The 15,344-nt window shown below is 39.6% G+C and overlaps 1 protein-coding gene across 3 annotated transcripts in view; it reads right to left on the minus strand.

The window, feature by feature from the left end:
- Nucleotides 1-1,252: 1,252 nt before the first annotated feature.
- The window catches only part of CHL1 (cell adhesion molecule L1 like), a 53,716-nt gene continuing 39,624 nt past the window's right edge, over nucleotides 1,253-15,344 (minus strand). For 2 of the 3 annotated variants that reach the window (XM_088532070.1, XM_088532069.1), the window contains 8 exons: nucleotides 13,660-13,775; nucleotides 13,287-13,491; nucleotides 12,797-12,919; nucleotides 11,390-11,569; nucleotides 5,409-5,570; nucleotides 4,580-4,711; nucleotides 3,834-3,906; nucleotides 1,253-1,599 (listed from right to left, as the gene is read on the minus strand). In XM_088532070.1, coding sequence (XP_088388196.1) covers nucleotides 1,383-1,599; nucleotides 3,834-3,906; nucleotides 4,580-4,711; nucleotides 5,409-5,570; nucleotides 11,390-11,569; nucleotides 12,797-12,919; nucleotides 13,287-13,491; nucleotides 13,660-13,775 — 1,208 coding nt within the window. In that variant the 3' untranslated portion in view covers nucleotides 1,253-1,382. The remainder of the gene's footprint in view (nucleotides 1,600-3,833; nucleotides 3,907-4,579; nucleotides 4,712-5,408; nucleotides 5,571-11,389; nucleotides 11,570-12,796; nucleotides 12,920-13,286; nucleotides 13,492-13,659; nucleotides 13,776-15,344) is intronic. The other variant, XM_088532071.1, reaches the window with a different exon arrangement.

Genomic DNA, 15,344 nt, shown 5'->3' on the forward strand with positions numbered 1-15,344 from the left:
ATCAAAGGAAGAGATATCAAAACACAAGTGATCTTACAGATAACCAGGAGATCCAAATATTAAAAGATAAAAAAATGTGCTGGTAAGAGTGCTCAGCTTTGCTGAGTTCACAGTGGAAACAACAGGCAAAGAGAACTGCAACAGAGATTTAAACCTGCATTCTGCAAACTAAATACAAACCAAAATACACCATAATATTTCCTCTTTGCTTTTGATTTTATTCAGCAATGAATAGCTTGAAAATAAATAATCTCTTGATAGTCAGGTAGATCTATTCATGTGATATTAGAAAGAAATAAGATTCCTATGATGGGCTTACACACAACTCCACCTTCTGAAAACTAGTTTTGCTGGTTCAAGCTCACAATGAGAAGCAATCCTATTCCTACACGGCTATACAGATTCATGCTAGCATCATGACTCATAAAACAAGGCTGATTTAAAATTGTGTCAATATTAATAGTATATGTACAATGTCCCCATGAAATGTATGCTAGCACACAAATATACAGATATGAGACAGGCAAAAAGCCTTACGCTTAGAAATGCAGCTTGCAGAAATTCAGGAAATCAAATTAAAATTCTTTTTAATGATGGTCAAATGGGAACCCTGTTTTACCTTGCCACAGGAAAGTTACTGTAGCTTACTTTATTTAAGGAAATAGTGCCAGCTACTGGACAGAAGATTCATACACACGATCTGAACTTTATCTTTTGAGAGAAATTTTTCCACGCATAAAGTTGCATCTCTAAGTAACGGTAATTGCAGTCAGCTGTAACCACTGAAAAAATTTTCGGAGTATCTTAAGCAAATAAATTTTTTTTTAATGAAAAATTAAATAATACATAGAATATATTACTCCAGTATTTAAAATGATTTTTTTTCCTCAGCAGGATCAACACAGCAGGACTGTGTCACTTTGTAGAGCAACCTGTCTTTTTGCTTGCCTTTTTTTTTTTTTTCTTTTGTGATGGTCTGACTTCTCCATGGCTGAGGTCATTATATATGAGGGAATACTGGGTATAAAACTATGTACAAAGTGACAAAAGACACGCAACAAAAAATATATTTTACAGAGAAACATATCCCAAAACTAAGAACCAAACAGAGTAGCAAGTTAACTATACATATATAACACTGAGAAACTGTGTTTTGGTAAAACTGAGTGACATATTTTGTATAACAAGGAATGATTTGATCGGTTTTCATTAAAAGACAAGTCTCAAACAAAAAGTCTTAACAAAAAACATCTTTTAGTGGCAGTGACTTATTTTGATATTACCTGGATGTTGGGTTGCTGGCTGACTCAATCAGCAATCACCTATTTGCAATCACTGTGGAGTATTAGTGAGGATAAATACCACAATTAGAAATGAGTATTTTATGCATGGAGAGGAAAAGTTGCTGTAGAACTCCCAGTGCTTTCAACTGATCCTTTTTCCTTAGATCCAGAATAAGCGCCAATAAATGAACCATCTTCATTGAACATCCCGTGCTCCCCTTCTCCATAATCTACCAGACTATCAGCACTTTCGGTGGCTTTAATGTCCCCGTTTATTGACTGGAGGCTGCCTTTCAGCGGCTTTTCATCGCTGTCACTACAAAACAAAGAAACGTCTTTCCAAAAATCCAGCTTTTTAGTGCAAGCAGAGAAATGAGAGAACTTTTAAACAAGAGAACCAAGGAGGAACAAGTGAGACATTTTCCACAGGGTTCTGCATCCACCGTAGCCTGCGCGTTTGCTTCCTGCTCGGGGCAGCGCAGCTCGTGTGTGTGGACTACGCGCTGCCTGAATTTTCCACCTACATCAGTCTGTGCTTAACAAAACTGATTAAAATGGGAAACCCTATTGAAAATAACTCCTGTGTTCTGCTTTGTTTTTGAAAAGACAGAGTAAAGGAGAACAGAAAATGAAGGGGGAAGAAAAATGGTGTAAGGGATTTTAGGGATCTATTCCAGGGAGCAGAGCTTATGCCAAGCCTTTTGTACCTATCTGAAAGAGGCATTTTCATTTTACAAGCAGTGAGCAATTTTCAGGGCCCATTTGTTGCATTCTCCTTTTGAAGTGGGTGGATGAACTGAAGTTTATCAGTAATGGGATGAGGCATAAACTGGAGGTTATATCTCACTGCTTTGTGAACATTTATTTGATTTTAGGGAAATAACAAAATGGGCTTTTCCCCCCGCCCTTTTTTTTTTTTTTTTCATCTGTTCCCCTGGTGTCTTATTGGAGTTCTTCTCTGATAAAGGGGTCAAAAAGGGAGAAATAATGTAGAATTTGCATTGTAAAACTTCAGAGTATCCTATCTGCTAATATGCAGCATATGTGCAATATCAATTTAAAGGACATGGACAAACCAACAACCAGAATGAAATAAACTCTGGCGATTCCATTTGACATTCCTCCTATGGTCAATGCCGAAGGCTCAAAGAAATCCATCTAATGCCTGAACATGGAAGTGGGTAACCTTTACTTATCTCTAGAGAAGAAGGCAAAGCACCTGCACCCCACGGCCATTTTCAACCTCCCCAGACTTTGCAGAGCATCTGCTTGCTCCATAAAAGATGCATGAGAAGCCTATCTGAGCTCTACATAAATGTTTCAGACTACTTTAGGGCTATCTATTCGGTATGGTCAGGTGTCCCTCTTAGACTGTCCCTCTCTGACATTTCACCATTTCGTGCATGATTAGAATTGCCCATGGTCAGCAGCTCACAGCCAAGCAGACTGCTACAGCATCATGTGCTCCTCCGCAGCCCGCTCGTGTCAAATTATTACTTAAAATCCTCTCTGTGGCTTTAAGGGGTGGAAGGTAAGAGAAACCATCAGGATGTGGCAGCGTTTTTAAACATTCAAGGAAAGAAAAAAAATCACACCCAAAAGGAAGTGGGAAAGTCAACTAAAAATCTACAAATAACCCCCAAATCAGAGCTCTAGACTAGATGTGCAATTATTTGACTACAATCCTTGTTAATACCAATTTTGTACCAAAGTTTGGGTAATGTTATCTAATGGGAAAAAGAAAAAAAAAAAAGGAGAGAGAAACATGCCTGAATTTTATTTCTTTGGTATTTAACCAATAACATGTATGCATTCAGAATATTTACTACTTTTCTGCAGATGGCATTTCTATCACTAAAGAAAAGTTTGGATTTAAGGGTGGGGTGGGGTGAAAGTTAACCTCAGGTCTTTCTTACCTTTCTAAATATTTGTCCCATTAGAAAGCATTAAAAATTAAATAAAAGTGAAATTATGCAGAAAAAAAACTACTCCAGTACAAATAATGTAGTATATAAGTGGGATTTTTTTTTCCAGAAACTTTTAAGGACAGCTACATGAGTTTTCCAGTATAGATCATATAATGATGCATGTTACTTCGTACCACAGTTACATAATACTGTAAACTTTATTTTAAAGCAGTCAAAGTGATTATTTCAGTTCTCATACAGAAACTTCTGTAGTGAGGTTTTTTTTTTGCCATCTCTGTTTTTTAAACTTTCTTTAGACTTCTGTGGATATTAGAATAGGACCCCAAATTATCAAATATATTTACATTATTCACACAATGCTAAATAAAAAGCATGTGAAAAATAACAACCAATACACCGACATTTACTTATATCCCAACGTGGGTGGATTTAAGTATACTGGATATACCTGTATATTCCTACTATCATCCACTCCAGTGAGGTTTGCTTTGAAAATGAGAAAAATAGTGTTACTTGCATGCTATAAAATGTCCCAAAAGAAAATTGGTGATGACATCCAGAAATGAAAAAAAAAAAAAAAACCCAACAAACAAAAACGCTTGTTAAAGCAAGTCCTATTTACCTATATTCCCCAAAGATTTCATCTTTTATTGATTGAGCTTCAGGATCTGGATGCAAATCTTCTTTTTCTTTCACTGTACAAATAAAATAAAGCACAGATCTGTATGCCATGTTCTGTCATGGACTTTTTTTTATTTCTTGCAGGTGAAATGGGAAATGGGAAAGCTGAGGCAGCCGTTACCTACAGCTTCCACTGGAAGAAGACCACTTTCACTAAATGTCTCACTGCACTCAAAGGGCATACTTTCATTGAGTGCTTATTTCCTAACTTCTAAGAGAGCTAGGAAGTATTATACACTTGAAATCTTAGTTATTGCTTTGAAAATTACAGCAATATTTTTAGTGCCATATTTCATTGTTATGCGATTTGGCTACAGTTGGAAGCACACATCAGTTATTATATAGGTAGCACTGACTTGTTGGAAGGGGCACATGCACGTGGTCCTTCACAAGAGGCTCAGAGGTGCATCTGTGAAGGACCTTGACTCTATGGTGGATTAAATGCCAAAAGATGGAGCAAGCAGTATCAAAGACCTGGGCTAGCTCCCTCACGAGCCCCCAGCTCTCTCACCCAGAGAGCACGATTTTGCCTCTGTTCATTAGAAATCTCTGTGTGGATATTTATCAAAAGCTACAGATCCTAATTGGGTGTTTCTGCCTGTGGCTTTGCAGCCTCCAGAGACAGAAGTCTGAATAATGCTTGTTATTAACTTGTGAACATAGCAAAATGACAATGAATTCATTTACCTGAGTATTTTCCTCCTTTATTTCTTCTGACAAAGCAAACAGTTAGCAGCAGCAAGGTGAGTAAGGCGATGGCACACATCAGTCCAATAAACCACCCCTGGGTGGAAATTCCATCATAAATGCCAGCATAAGCTTTGCAAAAACAAGAGAGAAGTAAAAAGAGGAAAATTAACCAGATGAAAATGGCATCACCTTTCCATAAAGTGAGTACTTAACATTTTCTTCCCTGAATTTTAATTGAATCTGTCACTACATATTGTGCTCAATTTAAAGAAATACAAGACAGAAATATGTCCCAGTGTGACATTTTTAGACCTAAGGTGACTACAGTGTCTACAAAGCACAATATAGATGTTTTGGAAAAGAAATGCTAAAGGAGTATTTGACTCAAAGGATTAATGCCAACTAGGAAAGCTGAACGGAGCACTGTTAAGCTGCTCATGCAAAAGCAGTTTTGCGAAAGAGATGAAGTTAAAAGTGCACCTGATACATGCAAACCACTTAAGTAGCACATTTAACATGGATTATATCACAAAACTACCCTTTCAAAATTGCATAGGAGGTAAAATGACGTTCAGTAAGTGTCTCTAATTGTTCCAGGTTACTGTGTATCAAGTAAAGTGTAACATTTCACTGAGAACCTTGGATGTGTTTATGCTCTAATGGCATTCAACTGCAAGAGGGAACTTAAAAGAAATCACAGAGCAAATTCATATTTTATGATTTTGATATTTAAGTTTATACTTCCAGTGCATATCAAAATACATCACCTCAACATTTATTTACATTCAAAATAAATCTTTATCACCTTGAAGGCTTCATTTCTCACCTCTCCCCCTTGTCTCAATTACATCTTCAAAAATGCTATTGTTATCAACCCAATTCTTAGTCACTAGACGAACTGTATATTCAGTTCCAGGCTCAAGTGCCTCAATGGGGTGAAACTTTTGGGTGGGGTTTACTGCTTCTGAAATCGTGCCGATCCCTTTACCTATGAAATGCACATAGTCAAGCAATGTTAATTTTAGTCATTGAAAGGCCTGTGACATGCACAGTTACAAATAATCTAAACACAAAAACATGACACACAATGAAGGTTTAACATTTGTCATCAGATATAATCTGATTTTTAAAAGCAGAGAGCAAAATAAAAAACATTCCCTCATTTAATATTCTATCAGATAAAATAAACAGCAGACCAAAATAATCTTGACGTTTATGAAGGCTGTTGTACATTTCCCAGGAAGAGAGTTAACAATGACAGGGGATTATGGATCTGCTTTAACTAATGCATGCTTAAAAAAAAATTACAACTTGAAAATGGGCTTGCTTTGTATAGATAATCTGGGGTTTGATGCTTCTCCCATTGAACTGAACTCAGCAGGGAAGGACAGCTTGTTATCTAGAAACGGACTCTTGTATGTCTCGCAGAATAAAATAACATTGGGATTCATATCCATTTCTTTCCTGACAGTGACGTTCCACATCCTTTTAATTCCACGTTCCATATCCTTTTAAATTCCACAATGCCTGTGCAAAATACTGTTTCAAATAGAACTGAAGTCTTCTTTTAAATGGATATTCGGGTATTTAAATTTTCTTGATGAGTTTAGTATTTGATTGGGAGGTAGAAGGGAAATTCCATAGGTCTAATTTTAGAGTCTTTTCACTTGTGCTCTCCTACTGTACTTGTCTGCAGTAAGACACTAAGGGCAGTAATAATGCAGTAAGGGCATTAAATATGCTTTTAAAAAACAGAATTTGTGCATAACAGTAAAAGGACATCTCTATATGCTAGCAATCATTCCAAAAATTACATCAGAAGTCTGTGCATACCACCAAATTCAGAATTGTTTGCTCACAGGAGGGATTTCTTTGCTTACCCAATGGGTACAGCATCCACTGTAAGAGTGCATTTAGCTTCCATGTTAGGAAACAAACTGGGGAAGACGGCATTAATAAATATGACTCTTTAATTGTGTTCAGTTGTCTAATTTGCCTGATTTATCTGGCCATCTTCCTGAAGCCTCTTAGCTAAAGCATTGAGCACACAGTACAATTTGGAAACTGCTCGACCAGCGAGCTCTCCTGGCAAAATAGCGCTCATTAACACTGAAACTAGTAAACAAGCAACGCGAGAAGCTTTGAGAGATTAAGGCTTAGTTGACAGCTGAAGGAGAAAAAAAAAAGAAAAGATTAAGACCAATGCAGGCACAATCAAAGAAGCCACACATGATAAGTTTTCCAAGGCAACTATACATATATTACAATGAGCATTTAAATTAGTAGAGCATTGGGAATCAGAGAGAACACATACAGCTGAAATACTGCTGATACTGAAGCACAGTGTATTAGCATAAATTAATCCATCTATTGGTGGCTTTCGCTAAGTGAAGTATGTGGAACTGAGCTATAATTTTTAATCAAACCACAAATTAAGCAACAGGATACAACAGGTATATTTTAATTACATTTTCTAAAATCGAGACATCAGAAAAATGCATTTAATTGAAACATAAAGTAACAAGACTTAATGTGAACTTCAATCTCATTATGCATTAAATACCAAATAACACTTATGCATGCCAAGCACACCTGATAATCATATACTCCAATCTGCACACAACAGAGGCCTCACTAGGTCTTACTGAATTCTCCGCAAGCAGAACGCGTTACCCTGAGCTCAACGGCAGCCCCACAGCCGCTGTTTGTTGTGCATTTGGTTAAACCAACTGAACCAGCCCAGGTCTCTCACCTATTGAATTGCAGCCCGTGCTGGCCACTTGTTTTTGAAAGCTCAGCTACTTGCATGAGCAGGAACAGGGAACTGGTACAACCGAAAAACACTCCCTTGCCAGCCAGGTGATCCCTCCACGTTACTGAGCACTCACTTCAGGGCCTGGCTGGATCAGGGATAAATTTGCCATGGAATGTTGCCTCAGCAGCCTAACCCAAAATCCCTGGAACCAGTAGCTGTCTGGGATGTTAAACTTTTACTACCACAAAACACTAAACAGATTTTTTTTTCCCTCTGAGACTTAAACACTCAGTATGTGTGTCCAGTGATGAGTAATTAGGAGCTTTCCTTCCATGCGATTTCTTTCTGGTCTGCGTTATGCAATCAAGCACCTACAGAAGAAAAAGCATTGCTAATGGGGGGAAAGTGTGGTGGCTGCAATAGAAAAAGCAGTGTAGACTCCTGAAAAATAAAAGCAAAGATAAACAGATAAGGAAAAGCTCAATATACTGAAAGGTCAGTGAGCTGCAGAAATTAGCTTCAGAAAATTGAAAGCAGTTGGGTTCAGTTTTTAATCTACAATAGGGGAGAAGAAGCATTAGTAATAAAGGCATATCACCAGCACTTCTCATCTTCCCCCACTATTTATCAGCCATATCATGGGACTAGCATGAACATTAAACACTGAACTGCAATTTTACAATATTCCTAGTGGGCTTCAAGATTTATGAGAACGACAGAACACACATTTTTTATAGAAGGTTATGGTATAAAGGGAAAAACAATATAAACTGCCCCCAAAGACTTGCAAGAGTGTTAGTTTTCCAAAAGTTAGCACATCTGTTAGGAAACATACTTACACAAAAAAGCTGGCAGCCTAACAGCTAAATAGTAATTGTGGGCAATATCTTAATTTATAACCATGCCTGTCTAAATACATCTGCTCGCAATGAATGGAAAGTTGAACTTTCATCACTCTTCCTCTGCTGACTGGCTACCAAAAGGGTATAAACATGCATCACAACTACTCTTCATCTCTGGGTTTTTATAGTGCAGGAGGTAAATTGTGCTAAATTATGAAGATTTTAAACTGTGGAGATTATTACGCCTTGCTGAGTGCAAAGCTTTTGAGGAGGATTTGTAGTTGAGGTTACTGAGCTGGCAGTCAACTATTCCTCCTGATGATCTTCCACAGGAGGAAGCTCCAAGGAGGCACTGGAGCCTCTTCCCGCTCGCCAGTGTAGGCCCTGCTGAAGCTGGGGGAGCAGAGCAGAGCCCTGGCCATGATAGGAAAAGAAGTATGTCACTCAGATCCCATCAGCTTCTCCTGTCTGGCCCAGAGGAGCTGGATTGACTCCTCCTCGGGCCCGGGGCCTTGCTGCTAACGCCGCGGGCAGACACAGCTGGCTGAGCGCACCGCACCTTCCCTCTTTCACTGCGCTTGGGGCGAAAGAGAGCTAAAAGGGCATGTTGTAATAATGGCTACTTTCCTCGTCTCACAAAATCTCGCTCGAGCTGAGGTATTCTGAAGGCCCAGGGAATTTGGTGCCAGTTGCCACGGGGGAACCAGTGAGCTCTGGCAAGGGAAGCTGCAGTCGAATGGCTTCCTCAGGGGGAGACTTCATTAAGGCCTGAATTTCTGGACTCTAAGTAATCGTTCTCAACCGGTAATAGGCATTCAGTAATCCTCTAAATACACTGGTAGCTCTAGATGAAAAGAAGTTTTAAGTTAAAAAGGACTCTGACAATAAATGCTTGTTTTTCTTCACTTACGTAAGAACAATATTTTGTGCTGTCCTGCTGAGGGCTAACACCATTAGGAAACAGACATTTTCAAGGGGAAAATTAATTAGTTGGTAGGTCATTTAAGAAATATTGGCTGAAAATGAGTTAGACAAGGCTCACCTTCTAAAAACAATATATCTACTTCCGTTGATGGAAATCACATTAAATTCACAATATTTATTTATCAACATCTAACAGTAAATGGTTAAAATCAAATATTACCAATTTACAAATTCTTCAGCAGGGTTCATAGGCAAAATTTCACTACAGACAAAAAATTCTGGTCTTGAAACCCTAATTCAGTTGTTCATATTGTAATTCAATGTGTTTGCATGGCCTGCTTCTATTCCTCATTAATTCCAGTGGGCACTAATGAGCACTCTTAATTAAGGAGACAAATATTAAAGCGTGGTTTTCCTCTGTGAAGTGATTATGCAGAAATGGCAGCAGCCAACTGAGCCGGGTCAGGTGCGGCCACCCGGCCACTGGCCCAGGAGGACTTGCCGCCTGGACAGACTGCGGCTCTGGCCACTAGAGAGAGAAGGCAGAGATGAGAGTAGGACTTTGTCTTCTCCTATCAATATTGACCTTTCGGTAAAGTGTTGGCAATCCAAATTCATGTGTCTTCCAACAAAACAGTGAATCCAAACGGTTTGTTCACTGAGGAAGATGCTGCAGTTGTAGAGGAAGGGAAGAAAGGGTTGGATTTGCCCACTTAGAGGAGTTGCAGTACTGATCTGGGAGAACCTGTGCTCACTGAAGTCAGCCAGTCACACTCCTGCAAGCTCACTGCAGCACGGCTTGCACAGAAATGACAAGCTTGTAAAATTATCACAATAACTTTTCTCACTCAGACTTCTTTTTAGTGTTGATACATAAGTATAAAAGATATGTCTAAATGGAAGATATGATTTTACTCTTCAATTCCAGACTATGCCAACAGGGATAGTTGCAAATAAATGAAAGTAATTCAGTTTAAACATATCAGTGATGAAATGAGAATGATCTATAAATTCTGCCTAAATGTCCACACTTTCCTGGGAATGTACTTTGAAACTCTGAAGCACCCATGACACAGTCTGCAAAAGCCACATTACAGCAAAGGAAGCTATTCAAAGTCATGAACGGAACGAAGAAAGCTTTACTTTTTAACTGCTAAAAATGGAATATACTGGATATAAAATCACTGAATCAAACCCAAAGAAACTTGGAGTGCTCTACTATGGATTTTCATTTAAGAGGCACCACATTTTAAATCTGCCATTTATGAGGGTCATCTTAAATGACAAACCTGGACTTTTGATATCACTCCATATTTTCAAGGAAATAAATTGTTTTAATTTAGAATGAAAACTCTAAAGGCATCTCAGTGGCAGATACAGGGTCCTAACTTGGACAAGGGTGGGAGGTAATGAATTAAATCTTTTTTCTTTACTTGTTTCTTTCCTCTAAGTTCAATAATTGAAGACCTTCTGCAGTTTGGAAGTCTGATAGGACATTATGCAACAAGAACCATTTTTCTATTTCGTATCAACACTCTTATAGACCGTTATCATCACTAAAAATGATGAAGCCAGAACACTCTTGCTTATCACATTCTTTTCTCCCTCTCTGTGGTAAGTCTACAGCCATGGTTTCTGATTAATAGCTAAGGACTTGTTCTTTGGCATTGGCAAGTTTCCAGCCTTGCTGAGCTCAGTACACTTTGTGTCATTTCAGCTGAATTAGAAAGAAGAGTCGTAGTATTTTGCTTATATTTTGCCTTTAAATCACTGCAAATCAGTGGTTTAGGAGAAGGTATAAGTAGTCTGCAAATGATCTCTTCCAGTCTTTGACGAAAGAATAATAATGGATCAAATGCATTACAGTCACCTTTATGTTAATATGGATTTTCCATGTCAATTAACTGCCACTAATGCTATTGCGAGTTCCCATGTTTATATGCAAGGGCAGAATTTAGTTTTATAATTCACTGAAAACTGATTATTTAGATCTTCAATTCTCTGCTCACAACTAAACACAAATTGCTGATTCTAGTACAGCTTAAATAGTTGATCGGTGGGAATAGAAACATAGCACTGTACAGCAAAATGGAACAGTCAGATAAGCTGCTCTTCTCTGAAGTGCTGCATGGCTACATTAAAAGTTCATTGATTGTTCTCATGCAAAGAAAAACAAATTCATTTCCTCTAATTACAGAGGAAATGTCAAGCCTGGAATATTCTCTATAGATTTTTCCATTATTGTTAAAGCTTCTCCACATAAAAACATATTGCCTATTAACTTACTCCCTTGAGCCATCGTTAGGCCTTCTTCTGTGACTGGCTTCCCACAGCCTTTCACGGTACAAGCCCTGACATAGAACTTGTACTTGGTGCTGGAGCTGAGGTTGGAGAATCGCCAGCTGAGCGTGGAGTGGTTGCTGATGGTGACGTTGTTCAGAGGGCCAATCTCATGCGTCTCATTTACTGCAAGATAAAAGAGAGTAGAGGCACATCCAGTGGCTGAACGCTATGGCAGAAAGAGCGTTCGGAGGGCTCCTACAAGGGAGGCATTCTGCAGGAAGCAGGAAGGATGGAAGACTGAATAAGCATATCTTACTGTTTTGTGCAGCACTTAAATGGGATTTGTCTCATCTCTGTCAATCACCCAACTACCTGCTGAGCTATTATTGCACTTAAAGAGCTCTCCTATTCCAGATATGCATACATTGAGTGAGAGTTAAAAATTATGCCATCTTAGAATATTAAATATATATAAAGTGAGTTTTACTTTGCTTCCAAACATCTGCAAACTTTCACAAGCAAGTGGTGGGCCATTTAGCTCTGCCCTGGCACAGCTGGCTGCCAAAGGAGGGGCTATCATTCCCAAACTGCCCCAGAGATGGATCCACTCTCTGCACATAACCATCTAAAACCGACCAAAGGGATCTAGTCCAGCCTCTAGTCCTTGCCTGCAAAGGCTCTTCTGCTAACATTGGAGAGTAATGAAAGTGTGTAAGAATCATGCATGCTGTGTGCCACTTTCATCCTCCAAGAACATACAGAACACCCCAAATTGTCAATAAACTTCACATTTGTGGTTGTGACCGTCCAGAATCAATACTGCATTCTGCCTCAGTTTATCTGCTCAGAATCTTTATTCTAGCTACTAGCTACTCTTCACAAGAATGAGAGAAACACCTCTGGACCTGCAGCTTATCTGTTTCTCAATGTGATTACCAAATATCGTGACTCCATGGTAGTCCTCTTCATTTCTATTGAGGAATTTTACAGAAAAGAGGTGCTTGCTGTCTTGAAATCATGTGAAAATCTGAATAAATGTGGCAAAAGTATTCTCACTGCAAACCATTCCGTGTTGAATGAGTTTCACTTCGATAAAATCTCCTACAGTTTATGCCTTAACTACTATCTTAAGTAGCATTTGCAAATTTGAAATAATTTAATTAGTGTGTAAAATGTGGAATAGAGTATGGCAGCAGCGTGAGACTGGAAAAGAACACCAAAAACCTCTTTGCACTGAAAAAATGGACCTGGCCTGCCCTCTAGCAGGCTAAGCTAACATCACACTCCTGAAACACGTTCTCATGCTCTGGGTATTGCAGGAATTTCTGAAATAGCCTTTCAGATAGTAAGTTTTAGCTAATAAAGATCTAATTGTTTGAATTCTAAAATCAAAGTAAATCATGAACATACTTATCTGGTATTGCAAGATGTAGCCAGTAAGGTGGCCATTTGCCTTCCTGGGAAGTCCCCACGACAGAGTGATGGAGTCCTTATCAAAGCTTAATATCCTTAGAGAACGTGGTTGCTCAGGGACTGGAAAACACCAGCAGTAACTTACAGAAAAGAGTACTGTAGAGGTCTAGTTTTACACATAATTGTTAAGCTAAGATATAGGTCAGCTCAGTACCTAGTGTTCTCCATCTTTATTTACATGCAACTAGCTGCTTGTGCTCAGCAAGATGCTGATTACTTCCCAAAAACATGCAGCCAAATTACTCCTATGCCTTCTGCAAGCAACAGAGTTCTTCAGCACATCATAGATTAGGAGTCCTTTCCAGCAAATAGTTTTATGAATACAGGAGATTTTACAGTGACTTTAACTTTACAAAAATTAACTTGCCTAGTTACACAGAAGATTGTGATTTAATTCCCTCCATCCCATATTTCCTTTTTTTCTTACCTCCTTCTGGAGTTTCAAACACAACTGGAGAGCTTTCTGGTCCATCTCCTTTTGCATTGTAAGCCAAAACAGTTAAGCGGAATTCACTAAAGGGCTCCAGACCAGGAATCATTCCATAGTTTCTGTCTCCTACAAAGGTCAGGAAGTGTTTCTCTGGGTGATGTCCTTTTCCATCCAGCATATTTCTTGTTTTCCACCAACTGACCTGTATGGAGATGAGAATTTCTATAACAAATTATGTTTTGTGGAGATGAACGCAATATTTGATTTCTCTCATCTTCCTAAGAATGACAGACTGCAATCTATCATTCAGACAGTGGTCACTTAATACTTTGTCAAAGGGTATACCATTATTTAAAGAGAAATTCACAACCTTATAGCCCCTCAAGTGTCCGCGAACTCTGTCCCTCGGAATTCCGAACCAGAACACCTTAACCAACGTGCTGTTCACAGTATCCACCGACACACTGGAAGGAGCGGCATCTGGAACTGTAAAAACAGAAGTACTGCATATGAAAGATATGTTAGAAAGCTCAATATCGCACTTCTAACATGCTTCAAGGCTTCCCAGCTGAAGTTGTGGCAATTCAGGCAGGCTTGCTGCAGCCGAGCTGAAAGCGCTTCCACCTGCCTGGAATGGGGCACTAAACACACCTGCCACATCCGTGCCTGCTGCACGCGGGTGCACGGGGACATTCGGGTTTCAACACCACTATTCATGATTTCCTGTTTCAAGCAATGCTTACAGCAGCGAGAGGAATAAAAAAATGATTAACATGCCATTGAAGAAGGCAATAAAGGATTTTTTTTACAATCAATTTCCTTTTACAACTGAACTCATTTAACAGTGGGATTTTAATCACTACACAACCCAGAGAGCTATTACTGCGCCTGAAAAAAAGAGGCCTTGATCTAAAGAGAAGGGAACTCTAAGGGGAACTTCCCTGGGATGGAGGCAGCTTAGGTAAAGGCAGTAAAAACTTGGACTTCTGCAGTTATCGCAGCAACTTTAACGACTGTTTGCTGTCACCTCCGAGCCGTCCCCAGGCGCCGCTCGCAGGTGCCGCCTGCAGCAGTCGCACAGCTCCGCAAAGGCCACGGCTGTCGGCTCGTTTTAACAAGCAGCAAAAGGCACCCTCGCCTTGGCTGGCTAATCTCCTGGAGGCTTTTCAAAGGCCATTCAAGCTGTCGCTTTATTTTGTTCTTAGGAAAATAACGTGAAGATTTCAGCTTCTGTAAGGGACGAAAATCGTCTGACTTTAAATAATAAGATTAAACTGCAGATTTGAAGCACAGGCCATTTGCTGACACTTCTGACCTGCCTTGCTGGCAGCCCCCATCCCTGCTAAGCATTTCCAAATGCAACCAGCACTTACATTTCAGGTCATTAAAAAAAAAAAAAAAAAGATTCTTTTGACTGGTGTTATTGCCTGAATTGCCTAAAGTGAGGCTTCGCATTTCATTACTGCAGCTGGATACATTTGTAGTCCTCCAAACACCCTCTATACTCACGCAGTAAACACCAACGGGGACGGGAAGCAATTTGGATGTGCTGGCACTGGCTCAGCAGTGCTGCTATCTGCTATCCCACAGATATCCCACACCAGGACTGCGTAGCCCCCCTGATGCCAGCATTAACTCCATTAGCAAATTAAAAGGCCATGATTATTAAAGCACATGCACAGGGCAGGTATCGCAAACGGCTGCTGTGATTTTGGGGCTGCCTTGGGCAAACAAACGAAAGCAGGTTGCTCTGGTCTGGCCATTGGCTCCACTGATCCCTGACGAGGGCACTGTGGGACTGGTGCTTGGGGCAGGAACCGAGACGCTCATTTAGGAAGAACCAGTGGACAGCCTCATTTTTCAGAGGTGGCCTCCTGCTAAGGTAGGAACAAAACTGCATCCTCAGGTAATTGCAAGTTCAAAGTTAAACGTGCAAAACCAGAACCCTGACTCCGAAAATTATTTTTTGTTGATACACAGCCTTTTTTATGGAACATGGCCTTCATATGAATATCCAGACTAAGCCAGGAACCAAGATGAATAGAAGCACAAGTG

This window comes from Tinamus guttatus, unplaced genomic scaffold (assembly GCF_059628265.1).
Source record: "Tinamus guttatus ecotype Peru unplaced genomic scaffold, ASM5962826v1 Tinamus_guttatus_pri_ptg000451l, whole genome shotgun sequence".
Classification (NCBI taxonomy): domain Eukaryota; kingdom Metazoa; phylum Chordata; class Aves; order Tinamiformes; family Tinamidae; genus Tinamus; species Tinamus guttatus.